The sequence below is a fragment of the Pelodiscus sinensis genome, chromosome 8, assembly GCF_049634645.1.
Source record: "Pelodiscus sinensis isolate JC-2024 chromosome 8, ASM4963464v1, whole genome shotgun sequence".
Lineage (NCBI taxonomy): Eukaryota > Metazoa > Chordata > Testudines > Trionychidae > Pelodiscus > Pelodiscus sinensis.
This window is the reverse complement of record NC_134718.1, coordinates 71499985-71519230: the sequence shown is the minus strand read 5'-3', so window position 1 is coordinate 71519230 and position 19246 is coordinate 71499985. Positions and strand designations below refer to the sequence as shown.

Sequence of the window (19246 nt, the reverse complement as noted above, 5' to 3'; positions counted from 1 at the left end):
CTGTAATTTTTATTTAGAGGAAATCCTATTCCAGGTTCATCTTAGTTCAGTCTTTCAACATTCACTCAGTTATGGCAGTTTTGAGGATTGTATCCAGAAATAAGTCTCCAAATAGAGTAGTGTTATGAGAAGCAACCCATTCCAGGCACATCCAAACCCTTATATTGCTTTAAGTTATGATAAGAGGAAGCTGTATACCGAATTCGATGGTCCTACCTCTTATTGTTTAGGAGACATTCTTGGACAAACTCTAAAATTTGTGTTATATATATATATATATATATATAAAAAAAATTCACACACACACACACACACACCCACCCACCCCTTTTAAGAGAGCCATTGTCACAAAGCTAAAAGCCATTATGAGACAAATCTGCTGGGAGGAACAATTTAAAGCCAGAAAGATATGAATGATAGTTGGGAATTTAACAACACTTTACTAGATACTCAGAAAGCCACAATCCCACATCTGAGGAAGGTTGTGATTGTGTGTGTGTGTGTGTGTATGCATGCAGCATGCACATCGATGTAAAAACAGCTATAAGAATATAGCTAAGCAATGGAGAAAAGACAGGGAAGTCATGTTATATTCATTATTACTCAGAAGCTAAGAACTTTGATAATTAGAGAAAGCAAAGGGACACAGAGAAATCTATGGCCAATAGAGTTAAGGACAATAGGGAGGGTGGTTTTACTAGCTTATTAAGAACAGAAAAAAATAAAACCAACCACCAACAATGGTACTGTTCCATTACTAGATCGAAATAGTACAATTGTCAAGAAGAACAAAGTAAAAAACAAAACAACCAGATACATCTGTTCTGTATTGCGGGGAGGAACCAATGAAGTTTATCATAGGACAACATTCCATTAGTATCTTGGTAAATGGCAAAACAGGAGCATTTGAAGTTAGACATTTAAAGTCAGCAGGTTCGGAGAGCTTTTAAAAATCTCAACTGCAAGTAAATGAGGTGCTCACTGAACCATTAATCTTCATTTTCAATAAGTCTTAGAGCAATGGAGAAGTCCCAGAAGAAAGCTAAAAAGGAGTAAGTGGGATGACTTGAATAATTATAGGTCTGTCATTCTGACACTAAGTTCAGGCAAGTTAAGGAAGTGACTGATGAGAGACACTGGATTTCCATCTAGTAGGCAGAGGGCCAGCATGGGTTCAACAGGACAGGAAAGTCTTGCAGCTCTGGGCCCACAGTTTGTACTCTGGGACTCCTTCACAAGAAACATTTCCCTCAGTAACCTTTACAAGCAGAGGTAAAGAGGTGACAACCCGTTCCCAGAACCGAAGACTGGCTTGCTTTCTCAGTAGCGAAAACCATAGCTAGCTTACACGTCTTCCTTTGGAACGTCAGAAAACCCAACGGGTCCCTCTCCAGACGCCAAAGCCACAGATACTATCTATGCAAAAACCTGTAGCAGACTGAAAACTTAAGATCTGAGAGAGCATAAAATGATTGGAAATGAACAGCAAGATCAGTGCATTCTCCTTGCAAAGTTACTACTGACGAGATTGGATCAGTAATGGTATCCTGTTCCAGTGCACAGACTTAGATCTGACTCACCACACCCGCCCTAGGGCCTCATGTGAGAATTACAGGGGGACTGTCCAATCACTCCGTTTAAAGTTCTCTCCCCCCCAGGCTCACTAGCCTTAGTTCATCTAGTTTCAGATGCAGGAGAATTCCACAGCTAAGTCACTAAGATGACTGGCTAAGAGTGGGTAGGACACACTTAATTCACTTGATGAACCAAGATATTGTTCCCACTTTTCACAAACTCTGCAGACCCAGTGGAAGACCCTGCCAAGAGCTGGATACCTATATCAGAAGAACAGGGAAGAGTTTACTTGCCTGTGACGTTGTCATTTTGTGAGAGTTTCCTGGTTAAAGTCTTGAGGATGCCGGTTCTCTGCATCAGGCGCAGCTTTATAACCCACTTGGTCCTCACCTCGGCATCCCAGGATGAAGTCACCCAGGCCCTGGAGGTTAACAGTCTCAGAGCTAGTCTGTACCAGTTTTCAGACAGATGGCTGGCCCTGGCCCTCAGCCCAAGCAGGAGAGCAGCGTTACCTTTGCAGCTCTCAGCAATAGAGGCCAAAGACTGGCGCTCTCATCTCCTAGATAACAATGCAGGCCAGTAGTACCAAACCAGCTCCTCCTCCGAGGCACTGCAATCTCTACAATGGTTGATCATTTAAACTACCGACAGGACATAAGGCTGTCTGGATATGGAAACTTGAGAACCCGGACATTTGCCAAAGTATTTTGCTATCAGACCCATAAAGTGAGTCCGTTCTTTTAATCCATACCCTGCATGGTTTTCATAAAAACTCTTTTATGATCATCACGTACCAAGTGTTTACAGATTCTAACCATAAGAATTAATATAAAGTGAAGCAATAAAATCTTTCAAGAGAAGCCAAAGAGGAATTGTCAGGAAGCACTCTGGACACGGGATTTTTAGTGGAAACAGCAGGTGGTGTAGCTATTTCAGGGGTCTTTGGCCCTAGTGGACACAACTATCATGTCACCCAAGCACATTTTCTAAAAGATGTTAATGGTACCCATTGTATGTCACTAGTTTCCACATGAAGAGGTGGATCTTGGTGCTTTGCCATTTGAAGCAAGCAGTAACTTTGGGGTTGCAGATTCAAGAGAGTGGCAACTTGCTAAATTTGGAATTTAGGATAGGCAACACCTTCAGCAAGTTGCAGGAGGAATTGCAAGCAGCAGCCACCCTAGTCACCCTCCTCCACATTTCCTTACCAGCCCCCAGCCACTAAAGTTGGCGCCAAGTCTTATTTTTAATAAAAAATGTTTCCAATGCTGAAAGCCTCCCCAAACACTTAGTTTCTCTAAGGGAAGAGGAGGACGAGCTGTGCTGCATTTCTCAGGTTCACAGCCAGCATTGAGCCTGCTCGTTTGCTCCAACCTTTCCCTACAAGCTTAAAGGGGCGACAGCAGCCCTTCAAGCCAACTCCTAGGAATCATCCACAAGTTCACGCAGACATTACACAGTTACGTTACCCTTGGGGAATGAGCCCTTTGCACAACTCTGCCACGCCCTTTCTTTAAAGCTATCTTCAGAGTGGAGACCTGCCTGCAGGTGGCCACTGATGACATTAGTCAGTTATTCAAAATAAGCAATTAGAGCACTTATGGGTAACGGACCAGATTTTCTGAAGCGTGCAAACACTCAGCATCTCCCATTAGTCTCAGTGGAAGCAACTACAGAGGTTGGGTGGGTTTGTTTGTTTTTTTAGGGGGGGGGCAGGAAGAGGAGAAACAGCCCTAAGAAGAGCCCTTCAAATATTAGACATGGAGCCTTGATTCAGACAGACTTTCCCCAACCTTCTTCTACACAAGTCTATGCCCACTGGAGACCAACCTTCCCTCCACCCCCCTAAAATATTCATGGTGGTTTTCAGTTCAAAGCCTTGTCCCTGGGCTAGGCTAGTCCCAGAGTGACTCCTTTTGACGGTTCCACCTACAGCCAAAATTCCTTCCCCTTCCCAGTCTTACATGAGCACCTGCTCACAAGATGGGATGGGTCAGGCATACACTGCCAGCCTGCCTGGGTCTTCAGTGCATATCATTTAGCAAAGATGCACGTGTGCTTTAAGCACGTACAGAACTACAGGAGATTAGAGAGGAAGAGATCCTTTGCACTAGGCATATTAGTCAATCCCTTCCTACCACAGAATTGCTCCTTACAGTACCCCTTGTAGTACCCTGCCCCATCCTCTCCAGGCAAAAATACCTCCAAACACTTCCCTTGGAGTCTACACTGCTTAAGATACGGCATTCCCCCTAACTGCCCCTCCAATATCAGCCACCATTGATTAGGCGTGGAGGAATTCCACACTACTGCGCGGAGCAGAATTCTGCAGAAATTAACATTGTGCATGCAGAATTTCCTTCCTTCCTAGAGCAATGAGCTGCAGTACTACTAGCCACCACGAGCAGCCCCTGGACGCTGCAGAACCCAGCTTGCACATAGACGACACTGCCACAGGAGGGAGAAGCTAGAGAGCTCCTGGCAGCTGCAGTTCCTAGGGAAGAAGGTGGCGGACCGGAAACTTTGTTCAGCGCTGAGACTCAGCAACAGGCTCTCTGGAAAACTGGGCTCAGGGGGCAGCGCTCCTTATAAGACAAGCACGTGGGCAGCCACCCCAAAGAGCAAAATGCTGCCAAGCTGATTAGCAGAGCACCCACAGCACTTGTTTCTACTGGTGGTTCATATTCACACATCTATGCACTGAATAAACATTAAGCACCTGGGTGGAGGGGGAAAACGAAACACCGGGGGAGGGAGAAGTAGAGAGGAAAGTGGGGAGAAACAGGAACTAACTTGAAGCAAAATGCAGGACAATGTAGCACTTTAAAGACTAACAAGATGGTTTATTAGATGATGAGCTTTCGTGGGCCAGACCCACTTCCTCAGATCAAATAGGCTATTCACCCACACCATTGTAGGAAGTTGGATAGCCCTTCCACAGGAAAGGCTGAAAACTAGCTTGATAAAAGTTTGGTGCTGGGTCTCTCTCCTGCCCATCCCCTTTCCCAGCATAGCTCTACGGACCACACAAAACATTCAGTTCTTGCACAGGTGTTGTAAGAAACCCAACTGTGTATACAGCCACATCAGAATATATGGACTGGTTTACCCAGGCAATGCTATCGCAGAATAATTATTCCACTGCAGTTATGGCAGTCAATTTTCCCTGAGTAGCAAAGCTCTTTGCAATATAAAAACCAAGACAAGATGAGAGAGGAGTGGAAAAGCAGCTAACTAAAGCCAGGGAAGGGGATGTTTAAAGACAAGTGTAACACTTTCTAGTGGTTGGAGCTAAGGCAGGACAGAGTCCAGCAGTGAACTAGCAGTACCCACATCTCAGTTCATGTCTGGGACCTACACTCCTGCAGCAGTACATCTGATCCGCAAACGCACTAGTGACTCCATACTGCAAGTCATTGGCTGCAATGTTCCAGTAGGAAACTGGCAGATGTCTCGTAGGGGCGAGTAGGGAAGGAGGAATGCTGAAGGTCTGGGATACTGCATAGTGTGGGGCAGTGGGGAAAGATTTCGGTAGATACAGAAGTCTAAAGACAAGACTTCTCAATTCTAAATAAAAGTTGTCTTTAAGAATTAAGTTGCCCAACATTAAACAAAGTTCAGGATACTTTTTATTGAGGATTTTGGATTGGGGCCTGGGCCCCTTTTCAATTTCTTAGTAACAAAGTATTGGCAAAGAGCATTGCTTTGTAATAGATGGAACCAATTACACAATTGGAGGCTATCAAGCGAATTATTTATAGAACATCTTTGCTGTTGCATCTTTTGTGAACTCGGCAGAACAATTTAGCATGAACAGGCATTTCGGAGTCCTAGAAGAAAGATTCAGAATAAAGGTGACGTTACCCCATCACAAATATGCGAACGGCAGAGACACTGGAAGTGAAAGACGAGGGGGAGGTCCATACAAAAACAGATTCATCCAAATCCTGTGCAAGTCTATGCAGCCAGTACAACTTGAACAGAAAAGCCCCCTCAATTAGGAGAGCTTAGAACATGGAAGCTTTAACTGGAGACCAACACTATTTCCTGAATCAGTATCACTGGAAGACTGGCAGCTTAGCAAGCTTGACACAGCCACTCGCCCCATCCAAGAGCACAGTGGCTGTAGTTTTTAAACAAGTCAGCTGTATCCACCCACCACAGTGACAGAGCCCTCTCCGCTCCCCTAGCCTCACAACTAGCCTAGTTACAGTATCTGCTCTTTCCTGCTCCGCCCTTTGGAGACTGCTGCTGCAGTTGGGCAGTCACCTCCCTCTGGGACCTTTTTGCGGCTGCTATGGAGCAGATGCAGGGACACCAAACCAAATGTGATGCTGGAGAGAAGAACCAGCCTGGAGGCTCCTGTGACTTCTTGAGGATTGTGCCCAGCCCCTAGCCTGGTGGTTCCCAGCCTTTGAGCAGACAGACCCCTTTTCAATCTATAAACCTTCTACGGACACCCCTTCCCCAAACAGTACAGCTGTTGGAAAACATTCCATTATTTGATAATGTGGCAGCCAGCACATCCCTTGGCCCATGCTGCTCCCTCCCCCCGGCCCATCCACGGAGGATATGGCAAGGGGGATCTCCTGGCCAAAGGCAGCTCCTGCCCCAGCACTCCGCCCTTGGCAAAGCATGGAGCACTGGGGGAGGAAAAAAAGGAAAAGAAGAGTAAGGATCAGGCCCACTGTGGGACCAGGAGGGGGGACGAGGGCTAGGGTGTAAACGGAAGCACAGCTGGTGGCGGGAGGACAAATGGTCACAGATGGCGAGCCCCAGGTAAGAATTGCCTGGTGGAAAGTCCCAGTCCCATGGTGGGCTAGAGTCTTACTTTTCAGCTTTCTGCAGCCCCCATATAGTACCATCAAGGACCACCAGGAGTCTGCGGAGCACAGGTTGGGAACCGCTGCTCTAGCCTATGTGACCCGCAGAACTTTAAAACTGGTCATTTTTAGAAGCCCTGCAAGAGTAACAAAATCAGCATATTCCTTCAAAAATTTAGGACAGGCAGCCTTAAGGCAGGTGCTGAGAACAGTGCCTTGAGGTTAAGAGGAAAGCATACAGTGCAGCTATATAGAGTAGCCCTGGTGTGTAGCTTCATTGAAGTCAGTGGAGTTGCACAAGAATTTAGCTTGGCCTCGTTGCCATCTGCACAGATTTCTTCCCAAGCAAATATTCCGTTTCATTCCTTTCCTTTATGCTTTTCGCAGCATTTTCCAATAAAAAGTCGTTACAGAAGTGAAAAAAAGTTAAATATTGCCCTTTGCCAAGATTAGCTTGTTAGTTTGGGGATTTTTTTTAAATCTGCTGGTTTCTAAGACAGAGCCAAGAAAAATTAGAGGCAGGAGGGTGAAGGGAAAAAAAGGCTAGATTTGCCTCCCCCTGCCCCACCCCTTCTTGGAAAGTTGGCTCCCACTTTATGGAGTCCAAATGAGTAGGTTACAGGTAGAAAAAGTTAAGAAAACTTTCCTTAAGTATTCTGCACACAGATGTGCTAAACCACTTGGATGACATTCAAGCAGCTGCCAGACAGGGTCTCCCACCAGCTTAAAGTCACCTAAGTACTTTGGCATTTGCCCTAGTTCTGCTTGCTGCAGTAATGTGTTCCTATTGAATTCCTTAGATCAGTGTTTCCCAAAGTGTGAGGGGGACTAGCGGGGGAGGGGGGAAGAGGGGGAGAAAAGAAGGGGAGGGGATGGAAGATCATAGAATCATAGATCTATGTTAAAAGCCATCTTAGAACAGCAGCTGGCAGGGTATAAGGAAAGAGGCTACAATTAGTTTCTTGCTCCTGAATGAGAGCTGATCTTTCAAAAAGGTTGGGAAATGTTGCTTTCCAGCATAAATGTCTGACTGGGGGGGGCAGGGAGGGGGGAAGATGGAGCCGGACAACTCCCAATGACTCCACAGGAGTAAAGGGTGCTCAGCACCTCTCAGGATGTGGTTCCTCATAGGCATCCAAGGGGGAAGAGATACTTTGTTTTGAGTTAAGCCTTGATTAGGTGTCACAGAAAGAACGGAATTCTTTTCCGAGTAGATAGGACTCTAGAATTTCAATGGAAAAAACAGCAGCAAGTTAGAAGGCACCAGGCATGTAAAAGATCCAGTGAATTACTGCACTCCCCTCTCTCTAAAACCAAGTTCATTTCCTCATCTGGATCAGAGGGATTTGGGGCAATTCCACACTCCATGCTTATCCGACCACTGCAGAGCTAGCCATGACAAATCAGAACTGTCGCGATACTCCGATGCCACCGTACCCAAGAGCTTTGGGGCTGTCGGTAAACTGAAGATTAGAGGTCCAGGCAGGTGAAGCGCGAGCTGGCAGATTTGGGGTAGGTTGGAACAGCATGGGGAGAAGAATCTGGACTTCTGTGCTGTAGCATGGCCACTGCTGACCTGGGTCAGCTGACTCAGAGCTCCTGGTGCTCCAAACCAGTGTGCAGATGTACAGGCCTGGGGTTGGAATCTGAGCTCCGGGAGCCTCCACAAGCTCAAGTCAGCTAACCAAAGCCAAGCACAGGTTTATTCCCTGCTGCTTCTGAACAGACAGGCATGTCTAATATGATCATCGTACTGGGAAGTGCTTTCTTCTCATGAATTTGTTGGTGCAGTTGTGTCTCTTCATGCACAATAGGGATGTAAAATCCCATGTAATTGGTTAACTGGTTAAGCTTCTGGTTTAACCAATTAAGGTGGGGCTAGGCTGGAGTGCCCCCCCACCACCACCACCACTCTGGACAGCCCAAGTGGCCCCTGCCTGTGACATACCTGAGCTGTTGCTCCAGACACCCAGAGCAGCTCCTGTCAGTGGTGGGCCCTGTGGGACTGGAGCAGCACCCTGCCCATGGCAGGCAGGGAGCTGCTCCAACCCCCACTAGTTAACCTTTCACATCCCTAATACACAGTCTAGGAAATCTGTTGCTGATGGTAAATCCTTTATAACCGGAGCATGCATAATTTTTGCAAGACACTTCAGTATAGGCTAGCAGTGGTGACCAGGAAATCCTATAACCCTGCTTCTCAGCTAGCACATGTAAACAGGCTTAGAACTAGGCACAGCAAAGAAAGCATCCTCAATCTAGACTGCTTTGTGGAAGAGGAAACTGAGGCTCAGCTCATGGCATTTGTGCCCAAGTGCCAAGGCAGTTATGCTCTAGATCTAGAAGGTACTAACTACTACATTGTTCACCATGCTGTACAATAAAAGGCTTTCAGGTAACTTAAAGAACCCCAAGACCTTGTAAAAAATATTTGTGGATGACACTAACTTCTTACTGTTACCAAAAATTGTGAACAACCTAAAGAGGATTTCAGGCATACTGCCTTTGCATTAGTCAGATTTTCAGGGTGATACAGGAGTCTCAGCCCATGTAATTCAAAACTGAAAGCTGTTCATTTGACCTGAAAACAAAAACCACACCCCCACTGGAAACTGCTGAACACATGTTTTCTCACTCTAAATGTGTAACTAGTATTCTTTAGTTTGCATGTTTTGTTTTATTTGCTCAGTAACTTGCTTTGAACTGTTTACTATCCCTTACAATCACTTAAAGGTTCTTTTGTACAGGTTATACCTCCTTTAACCGGGACTCTGGTCCAGCAACATCCATGGTCCGGGAGGACCACAGAGTCCACATATAGGGAGTCGGGTTGTGGGGGAGGAGTGCAACGGACAGACAACACAGCTGGGAGCCCCATGTTGGGAAGCGGGGGCCAGGGAGCAGCAGGGCCCGGGAGCAGCCCTAGCTGGGGCAGTGATAATCATGAGGGGAGGTACTTCCCATGGTCTGACAAATCCCCTCATTCAGGACCTGTCAGGTCCTGAGGATGCTGGACCAGGGAGGTCCAACCTGTAGTTAATAAAACCCAGTTTGTGCAATTTGTGATAGGTAGGATGGGAAGCCATGCATGTCTTCCTCCACATTGAGGGAGGGGACAACTTTCATGACTTTGTGCTGTATAGATCTCTATACAGCACAAGACAATAAAATTGTGTTTATGCTGCAGAGGTGGGGCACTTCCTGAGCGGAGTGTAGACTGCCCACACAACTGATTGCAGACTGCAAGATTGTGCTGCTGGTCTGTCCCTACCGGCATGTGCGGTCCTATGAGATGCACAAGGGCCAGGCTGGGGAACAGGTAAGTTCAGTGGGACCCCAATACATTATGTAGCACCCAGAAAGCAGGGTCCAATGCATCACCATGACAATTTCACTGTTCATGATACTTTCCCAAACAGATACGAAGGGGAAAAAAAATTCCTTTCCAAGTACAGTGGGGGCAAAGGCCAATGAATGAAGCTTTTGCACAGACCAAAGTGGAAAGTCCCTAAAATATTTTGCCAAATTAGAAGCACTATTCCTTCATTTAATTGATCCCAACAGGACACGAGAATTCTGTGCTGCAGAGAATTCTCCAGAAAAAGGTCCTAAGTTCTCATCTGTGGAAGAAAGCCTCTTACAAAAGTTACTTTTACTCAACTCAGCGAGGCAAACTTCTAGTGTTCTACAGACACATGGTACGAGGCCCTGCACTGGAGGAATAAAAATGTATGGTTTTTGGCCAAAGCTCGGAGATTTTTGAGCTAGTTGACAGACTAAGACCAACTGACCTGTTAAGAAATATGCAATTCATTTAAATATTAAAGCAGCAGGGTTTTGGGGATTCATATTTAGGAATGCAATACATTCTAATGCAGGGGTGGGCAATAATTTTTGGTGGGGGACCACTCCATGATTTTGGAAAGTGGTCAAGGGCAGCACTGTTCTGTGGAGGGGCTATGGAGTGGAGGGTGGGTGCAGAAGGGTGCGCGGGGTAGAGACTGGGGTGTAGGAGAAAGTGTGGGGTCTGAGAGGGAGTTTGGGTGAAGGAGGGGGCTGTGACCTGAGGCTGGGGAAGTGCAAAGGGCTTGGATGGTGACCTGGGGGAGGGAGTTGGGGTGCAGGAGGGGCAGGGGTGCCAGAGGCAGGTGGCTGGGAGCCACTTTCCTAAGCATCTCCTCACCTGCAGTGTGGGCTAGGCCATCGTTCCCTGTTACTCCTCTTGGCTGCAAATGGTGAAACTGAGCCAATAGGAGCTGCAAGGCTCCGTGGCCGCGGCACCGGCACGCGCGCACCCCCCCTCCCCACACACACACAGTGGCCGGTTAATTGGTTTCTCAAAAAGTGGTTTCACAGAGCAGTTTGAGAAATACTGGTCTAGCTGTTTGACCGGAGGAATGACCAACAGTTAATCCCCACTAATTCCTAAGCCAAGATGAACAGCACATGGTGATGTTTTTCCATGCATTTGTACAGCCATCTCACACAAACATTATGGTTTCCAAGTGTAGTGCCATAAGAATAGCACCCACCCAACCCACTTCCTCCAGAGTTAGCAACATTTCACTCAGATATTAAAATCTTCCAAATTCAGATCCAGGTCCATTCTAGTACAGTGCCACTGGGCAGTCCTGTCAGCAAAGTTTCCTGTGCAGGACCAAAAACACAAAACCCTTTTCCCAGCATGAATACAATTGGTTGGGACCAGTACTACTTGGAGGAAGGGGGAGGGATAATTTCTGAGTGAATCCAACCTCCAGTACCCTTTGACTTCACCTTTTCCTTCACAGAAGTGCATTAGTCAGGCTCCCATGCCTGACAGTGAGAATATGACATTTACGGGCCAGAGCCCATAACGTACTACCTCCTTTTTATGACTGTTCTTTTTGAGGTCTATGTATTCTGAAAAGTTGATACACTAGAAGGTTGTAAAGCCTAGGAACTTTAGGCTAGAACACAGTAAGGTGGTCTCCCTCCACTTTACACAAAAAGCCCCTAAAATGCATTGTTGGAACCGAAACACTGATTTTAGAAGGTTAGTATTCATTCAGCATGAAGACCTTCACCCCCCTCCCCCCCCACACACACACTTTCATACCTCTAACTTCCTTCCTGGGAGTTTCAGGAAAATTGGACATCCAAACTTCCAAGTCCAAGAAGAGGGCAGCAGTAAAACAAAAAGAGTCATTAGAAAAAGCAGCAAGCTGTTTCAGAGCTCTGCAGAAGAGAACAGTTAGAATTAAAATAACTTTGAAAAAGGAAGGTTAAGAACAGTTTGAGAAGAAACTGAAGACCACTGAAGAGACGCTAGCCCAGTGGTGATTAGCCTATTATCTGAGTCACAGCAATTCATAGGGTATGGGAAATTGGTATGAACATGTGAACATTTATAACTTCATAAACTTAGTCAGATGACCAGAGCCACACGAGTAAAAAAGGTTCACATGCAAACTCTCATATGTTCCAATACTGAGAGAGAGACACACTTCGAGAAACCCCAGTTGAGTTACACTCGGTATAAATCAGGGAACTTTGACCTATTAGGGCCCTCAGTCCTGCAAAGAAAGGTAACTCACACTTCAAGGAAAGAGTTTTAAAGCAGCCTAAATAAAGATACTTTTCAACTAGGCATTGAACAATAGCATCAACCATTAATGAGTCAATTTACAGTAAAGCCCCAGTAAATAGGCAGAAGGATTGTTTGGCAACAAGGTCAGATTTATGCCTGATTTCAGAGAGAAGTGTTTTGTTTAAGGATGCTGGAAATAGTCAAGAATCTTTCAAATGTGCCTTTGGTCTGAGGATACTGGAAGTTTATTTTTAAAAACCTGCAGGCTTACTTGACCAGACCTTTGCTTAAGCCAGTTGCAGAGACCTTAGACAATAGCAACAAAAACTAGTGTCTCAGACAGAAACACTGCCCCAACTGGAGGTGGAGCAAATAGCTTTTTGAAAGAATGTCTTGCTACAGCGGACCAAACTCATTCCTGGTTTCTTAAACTGAGATCTGGTGAGAGACTAACAACTTCTAGTAGTTCCAGAAAGCCACACACCAAAGTAACCCATGGAATTCCTTGGGCTAGAATCGGCACACAATATAATGCTAAGAACAGTTTTGGCTCCATCAGTCTCAGAGCCACAAGACACCACTTGAAGGGAACAAAACACAATACACAGAGGATTCATCTGTGACTCATTTGGATTCATGGGGTAATATTCTCTGAATAGGCCTTTGGTCCCTAATGGGTCCTGGCAGTTCACCAGCTACCCAATATGCAGCAGAAGTCACTTTCAATGGGCTCTCCAAGTGAAAATAAAGTTTTTTTTAAAGTCTAATACTTTGCATTTCCATATCACGAAGGATCTCAAAAGCTTACCACTCCCCCGGAGGTAGCAGATATCCTCCCCGCGTGGAGAAAGACACTAGAGCACAGCATTACAGAAACTGCTCTGGTCAACTGGTTTTCAATGGAGGGCCACTGACTTGGGGGTTCACTTTCCCATTGGTCCCAACAGACCAGTCTAGCCTTCAGAGGAAGGAGGGATGCCTTCAGAGACAGTAAAGCTTTGTGGCCAGGGCACTAGACTGGAAGTCACATTCTGGATTTGCTGCTGGTGCTTTGAATGGCCTTGGACAAATCATGTTGCTGGTGAGTGCCTCGGTTTCCCCATATATAAACTAAAATAACAATACGTCCCAGTTCAAGAGTGCATTCAGACCTACATAGGAGAGGCACTATTGAGGGTAACAGCTAAATACCAGCAATATAGTCAAGTGAGAGCATGCAAGCTTGATTTAGTTTAAAGGTAATAGTCAATTGTCTTGTTAATTACTCGTTTGTACAAATATACCCAGTGACGTTAAGATGCCTAGATACATAAAAACCCACCAGCCAGGTCTCGTCATCACTATATTGAGGTTACTCTGCACAGAAAGACTCAGGTGACAGAATCATCAGTAGGGCCCTACCAAATTCATAGTCCGCTTGGATCAATGTCACGGTCACAGGATTTTTAAGAGATCCTTGGTCTCCTGGTTTCAGCTATTTAAAGCTGAAGTTTCAGTGTTGTAGTTGCAGGGGCAATAGGAGTGGAGGCGGTTTACAAGGTTATTGTAGGGAGGGTTGCAGTTCTGCTACTCACTTCAGCTGCCCAGCTCTGAAGGCAGTGCGGTCCCTGCAGAGAGCAGCAGCTGCTGACCAGGATCCCAGCTGTGGGCAGAACTATGGCCAGCAGAAGCACAGAAGGATGGCAATAGCAGATCACGCCATCCTGGCATCTGCTGCTGGTTGGCCAGACACCTGGCTCTGCCCAGAGCTGGATGTGCTGCTCTCCAGCTACCTAGCTCTGAAGGTAGAGCAGAAGTAACGGCAGCAATGCTGTGACCCCTCATTGCAGCTTCCTTGGGGTCACGACCCTCCCCACCCATTTTGAGAAATATTAGTCCCACCAATGAAACTGGCATTGTATATGGTGAACACACACAAGACCAGATTTCGATGGGGGTGGAGGGGACACACCAGATTACGTGGTCCATGACGTGTTTTACATGGCTGTGAATTTGGAAGGGCCCTAATTACACACAGAGCAGCAAAATTATCCCAGCCAAAGGGGAGGGATTTCAAAGTTTGCACTGTGCCAAGCCAGCACTGGAAACTCAAGAAAGCCAAAGAGGAAATATCTGGAGTAAGGAAATGTCCATCAAGGTCTTAGTTACACTGGAGCTAGCTGCTCCAGCAGAGTCAACTTAAGGGAATCCACTCGGTCGCTATTATTCATGAACAACTCTTGACACGAAACCAAGCTTTTCATGCAGTTAGATAGGATCTCAAATAAAGTAACTCCCCCCACTTCTGGCTCCAAAAGACTGAATACAAAAGAATTAAGAAGTAATTTTGTTTCTTGGATTCCCACACTGCCCCCCCCCCCTTAAAAGAGCCCAAGAGCTCAGCAGTTAAGAAACAAATGAGGGAGCCACTGGAGGAGAAGACAGATCACAGATTTCAGCTGCTCCAGCACAAACATCTGCTTAGCATTAAACTTCCTGCTCAGATTTTTTTTAATTCCAAGATGCTCCAGGCTCAAATTGCTCCGAGCTTCTAAGCCTCCTCCAGCAAATAATAATAAAAATATCCAAGACGGCAGCAATGCATGCAGCCTCAAACTGCCCAGAAGGAGAGTGTTTGGAGGAGGAAGGCAGAGGTCTGCAGTTGTGCCAGCAAAACAAAAGCTGTAATAAAATTGCCCTAAAGGAAAAGCCAGGGCTGAGTTTTACTTGATTGCTGCACTAAGGCTTAGAGTTAATTCAGAATGAGACTGGAACAGTAAATTAACCACCCCCTGCTTCCTCCTCTCCACTCCCCTTTCATTATGTTGGTGACAGCTCCTTAAGCACCAATGACTTGGGGGAGAGAACATCATCTGAAAGGGCAGTTAAGATGTGGTTTGTGTTAGCACTTAGACAACTAATATACTTGGGGCCGGATCCTTTTCCCATCCCATTCCTCAAGATTTTGGCTGCCATTTCAAAATGGGAACAAGCCATTCAGAAGAAAAACGATGGACTTGGTTTCCTGAAGAACAAAGCAATGGAGCCGAGTGGCTTGCAAGCAGCAGTAGGAAAGTTTCCCCTTCAGTTCAGGGATGCATTTTACAGAAATAGCAATGAAATAGGAGAGGTGCATCTCTGCTGGAGACAGCTGCTGACCTCTAGTCTGATTCAAATTGCCGGCCTGGTCTCCAGACAGGTCTGCTCTGCTTTCTCAAAGACCGGGGGGAGGCAGGGGGAGGGAGAAGAGGGGAAAGAAGATGCTAATAAGATTTAAATTAAAACCAGTTGCCATGGCAGGTTGAACGACAGAAGCAGATTTTATTTTGAGGTCACTAGCAGCATTCTGGATGTTCTCCTAGTGGAGGAAGAGACATTGATTCCTGGGTAGGGATGCTTTAAGCTTGTAATATACAGCCCCACTGGCTATTTCAATAGCACTAATTTGTAAGCGGTCTTGCCAGATGCAGTCAAAGACATTAATGCTGCACATGGTATGAGGCACTGTTCAAACAGATTAAAAAAAAAAACCCAGCCCCCAAAGATCTTGTCACCTAGTCTTATAATCTGGAGAATCCTACTTTGTTTGGCACACCGGTAAGGCAACAGGTTTGGTTTGTTTGGCAGAAACATAAGGTCACCCATTAATTAATAGACCCAGAGCTCCCCTTTGGGCTCTCCCATCCTTGTTCATAATCTTTCAGACAGGTTACAAAGAATGCCAATTCAAATTAAGATGCTAAGGGCAGACTTTGCACCATCTCTGGCACAGCTGATGTGGAATGCCCCTCCCACAGTAAGGACTCTTTGAAGAAGTACCTTAAAAAAAAAAATCTCCCAAAAGGAGTTCCAACCAGATGGACAGTGGCCATTGGCAGGGATAAAAGTTGAGACACGGGTACAACCTCAGTGTATTTGGTGAATCAATCCACTGAAGGACCACACAGAAAGCAACAGCCGGAGGAATTCATTTCCACACCTTTTCCTGCTCATCGTTTGCTGTTCCTGGGCTTCTTTGTTGTCAGCACTAGCAGCAGCACTAGCAGGATACCATCACAATATTTTCCTGCACTGAAGAATTTCAATGATTTCAATTGCCAGGGATCTTCACATTAAAGGAAGTATTATTCTTCTGGCACTGAAGCAGGAAGGTAAATCCCCGACACATGAATTTTGCATGTGCACAGGCCTCTCCCCTCCATTAGGCCAGATGTACCCACCATGAAGCTCTCTCTCTCTCTCTCTCTCTCTCTCTCTCAAGAGCTATCAGTAGGGAATATTAGGGCCAAAAATCAGGTTTGGGGGAAGATCAAGCATGAGTATCCCCCTACTGAATAAGCATGCTTGTTCATAATTTTTAAATGCCAGCCCTTGCCCTTAAGGGACAGGCTCCAACAATTCCTAGCAGGGGATGTGTACTAAGATGTGTACTAAGGTAGCCTAAACTTGATTCCACTGAAGTCAGCGATGACAAGTTACTGACTTCCAAAGATCAACAGATGATCAGGGTATGGGGCAACAGCCACAATACAATGGGGCAGAGTCAAGTACAACCATCCATTTCCAGCCAAGGAGAGCTGCAGAAAGTGGCGTGGCTATAGACTCTTTAGGTAAACAAAGCAGCATGGGCCCTCCGCCAACTTTGAGAAACACGGATTTATACAAACAGTCATACAGGACATAAGACTGACACTTTCAGTAACCTGTTACACATTTTTAATTAAGAGTTTAGTTGAGGTTTCAGCAGGCAAACCTTGTTCAAAGGAGTATTTTACACTACTTGTTACAGGATGTTTTACTTTGGTCTTATTCACAGAGTTGATCCTGGTCTCAAATCGGTTGTGCCAAGATCATTGGTTACTCTGGTCTGCAAGTGTCTTTTGTTTTCAAAATAAAATATACATCTGTTGCAGGAACAACAAGAGTGGAAAAACTCCAATAGTTGGAGTTGTGTTGTATGTTGGACAATACATCCATCTTCCTCAAACAGTAGCCTGTTACCCTGTAAAAACCCACCACACACACACTGTTCTCCCCTCCTTGCCTCTCCACCAGCTCCAGTCTGATTGCAGACCAGTTTCAAATAACCTCCACTTGCCACGTAAACTGAACTGCCTGGGGTATATTAGACCCACACACAAACTGCTTGGAAAATATTCACATCTGGCTTTCACATGCCCAAAACGTGCCTCAGAAATTCATCTGTATAACAAACTCCTTCAAGGGAGAACCCCCTCCCCCACACACAAAATCCCTACCAGAGTGTCTAAATGACTACATGGAGCAAGAGCAGATGATGTGCTCTACATATTGTAGCAAAACAAGCACAGCCCTAGTTTAAACATCTGCATTTTAGTGACCATGGTCACTTACTCTGTCTTTACTGAGAAACCAAGCTGTACATTAAAGGAAATTAAGGCCTAAACCATTGCTTTTAAGCTCAATTTGCATTATGCTCTGTGTCTAATCCTAAAGAGCATCCTAATCCAATTTGAGACATTGGAAATCAGCAGGATTATTTTGTTTTGTCTGGTCACCTTAAATCATGTGCAACTTTGACAGCGAGTCTAGACTCCTCTCCATATGGTTGCAGTATCATGCGTGGGTGCATTCATATGCCACGGTATTCAGAATGTTGCTATTTTAGGATCCAAGTGGTGAGGTTGATTTTTAATAGGGAGTCTGGATAATTTTCTGGCTATCAGTAACATTTACCGTTACGCAAGCTAAGAGGAAACATCATTAGTCTGGGCAAATGCCATCCTTGGCAGGTGATCAGCAAGGCAATGCCAGTGCTTTAGCTTTCCACAAGAGAGCAGGTGCATTTGGAGTATAGATTTAAAGGTTAGCTTCTGGTTAACTGGTGGTGGCTGGAGCAGCGCCCTGCCTGTGCTGGGGGGGGGCGAAGGGGGGGGAGGGAGAGGGAGAACATTAGTCACATCACTGGATGCCCTGCTGGAAGGCACTCCAACACAAACACAAACACAAACACCACCCTGCTTCACAAGAGCATATGGAACGCGCTACTCTCTTCTAGTTTAACGAGGCTCTCTGCAACAGTCTCTCCCATTGGTATCGAAGCACTCGATGATTCCTCCATCCCACTCTTAGGGTATGTCTAGATTACATGCCTCTGCCGACAGGCATATAAACAAGACTACCTGACAGTCAAAGAAGCTGGCATTTTAAATATCCCCAGCTTCATTAAAACAAACATGGCCACCGCGCTGTGCCGGCTCAGCTGATCGTCAGCACAGCGCGCGAGTCAAGACGCGGATCAGTTGACAGGGGAAACCTTTGTTGACCGCTCTTGTAAACCTCGTTTCATGAGGCATAAGGGAGTGGTCAACAAAGGCTTCCCCTGTTGACCGATCCGCGTCTTGACTCGTGTGCTGTGCCGACGATCAGCTGAGCCGGGACAGTGCGGTGGCCATGTTTATTTTAATGAAGCCAGGGATATTTAAAATCCCAGCTTCTTTGACTGTTGGGTAGCCTTGTTTATATGCCTCTGTCGGCAGAGGCATGTAATCTAGACATACCCTTAGCCTCTCCCACTTCCCACACCCATTTACTTCTTTGGCATCTAATCATAGAAGGAGATTAGACTTGGAAGAGACCTCAAACCCTGAAAGCAGGGCCAACTCCAACTAAATTGATCATTCCAGCCAGGGCTTTATCAAGACTGGCCTTAAAAACCACTAAGGCTAGAAATTCTATCATCTCCCTAATCTTTCTACTGTATGAGAACTTGGCAGCCTAGAATTGCTCTTTACTGTGCAGACTTCAGTCAAGCAATGGGGACAGACATTTACCTTTTTAGTCCCCAATACCTTGCACAAAGTAAGGGTCATACAAGTGAAGACAGTGATTCTGTATATCCACGGCTGGGTGCCAGTCAACCACAGAATTTGTCAGGAGAAATCTCAAGTGGCATGAAATAAGGTATCCCAAGTGCAGCTGAACACAGATACATCAGACAGATGTCCATAACATCTCACTTAACTGAACCGTTTAAAATCTAAAGATCGGTTTGTGCACGGAATGCAGACTGGAATATGAATGTGTCAGTTGGCTTTAGTAGATCCTCTAGCCTGCCTGAAATTCTTCCACCAAAAGCCACAATACTCAACATTGCAAACACAGACTTAGGAGGACACGACCCTTCCGCACAGTTTGAGGATCACTTGCTGTACTCCTCAAAGTTTGTATGGCAGGATTTGAAACCAAAGGCCTGAAGACAATACGTGAGCATTGTTCTCTAGAGCATCTCCCATAGTCAGGGCCGCTAAGTCAGAAATGG

General features: G+C 45.8%; 1 protein-coding gene across 6 annotated transcripts in view; it reads right to left on the bottom strand.

Annotated features, from left to right (window-relative positions):
• Positions 1-19246, bottom strand: part of SH3PXD2A (SH3 and PX domains 2A) — a 391525-nt gene that overhangs the window by 105746 nt on the left and 266533 nt on the right. For 2 of the 6 annotated variants that reach the window (XM_075935538.1, XM_075935536.1), the window contains exon 7: positions 11497-11541. The exons of the other annotated variants lie outside the window; for them this stretch is intronic. In XM_075935538.1, the coding sequence (XP_075791653.1) occupies positions 11497-11541 (45 nt within the window). The remainder of the gene's footprint in view (positions 1-11496; positions 11542-19246) is intronic. 6 annotated transcript variants of the gene reach the window in all.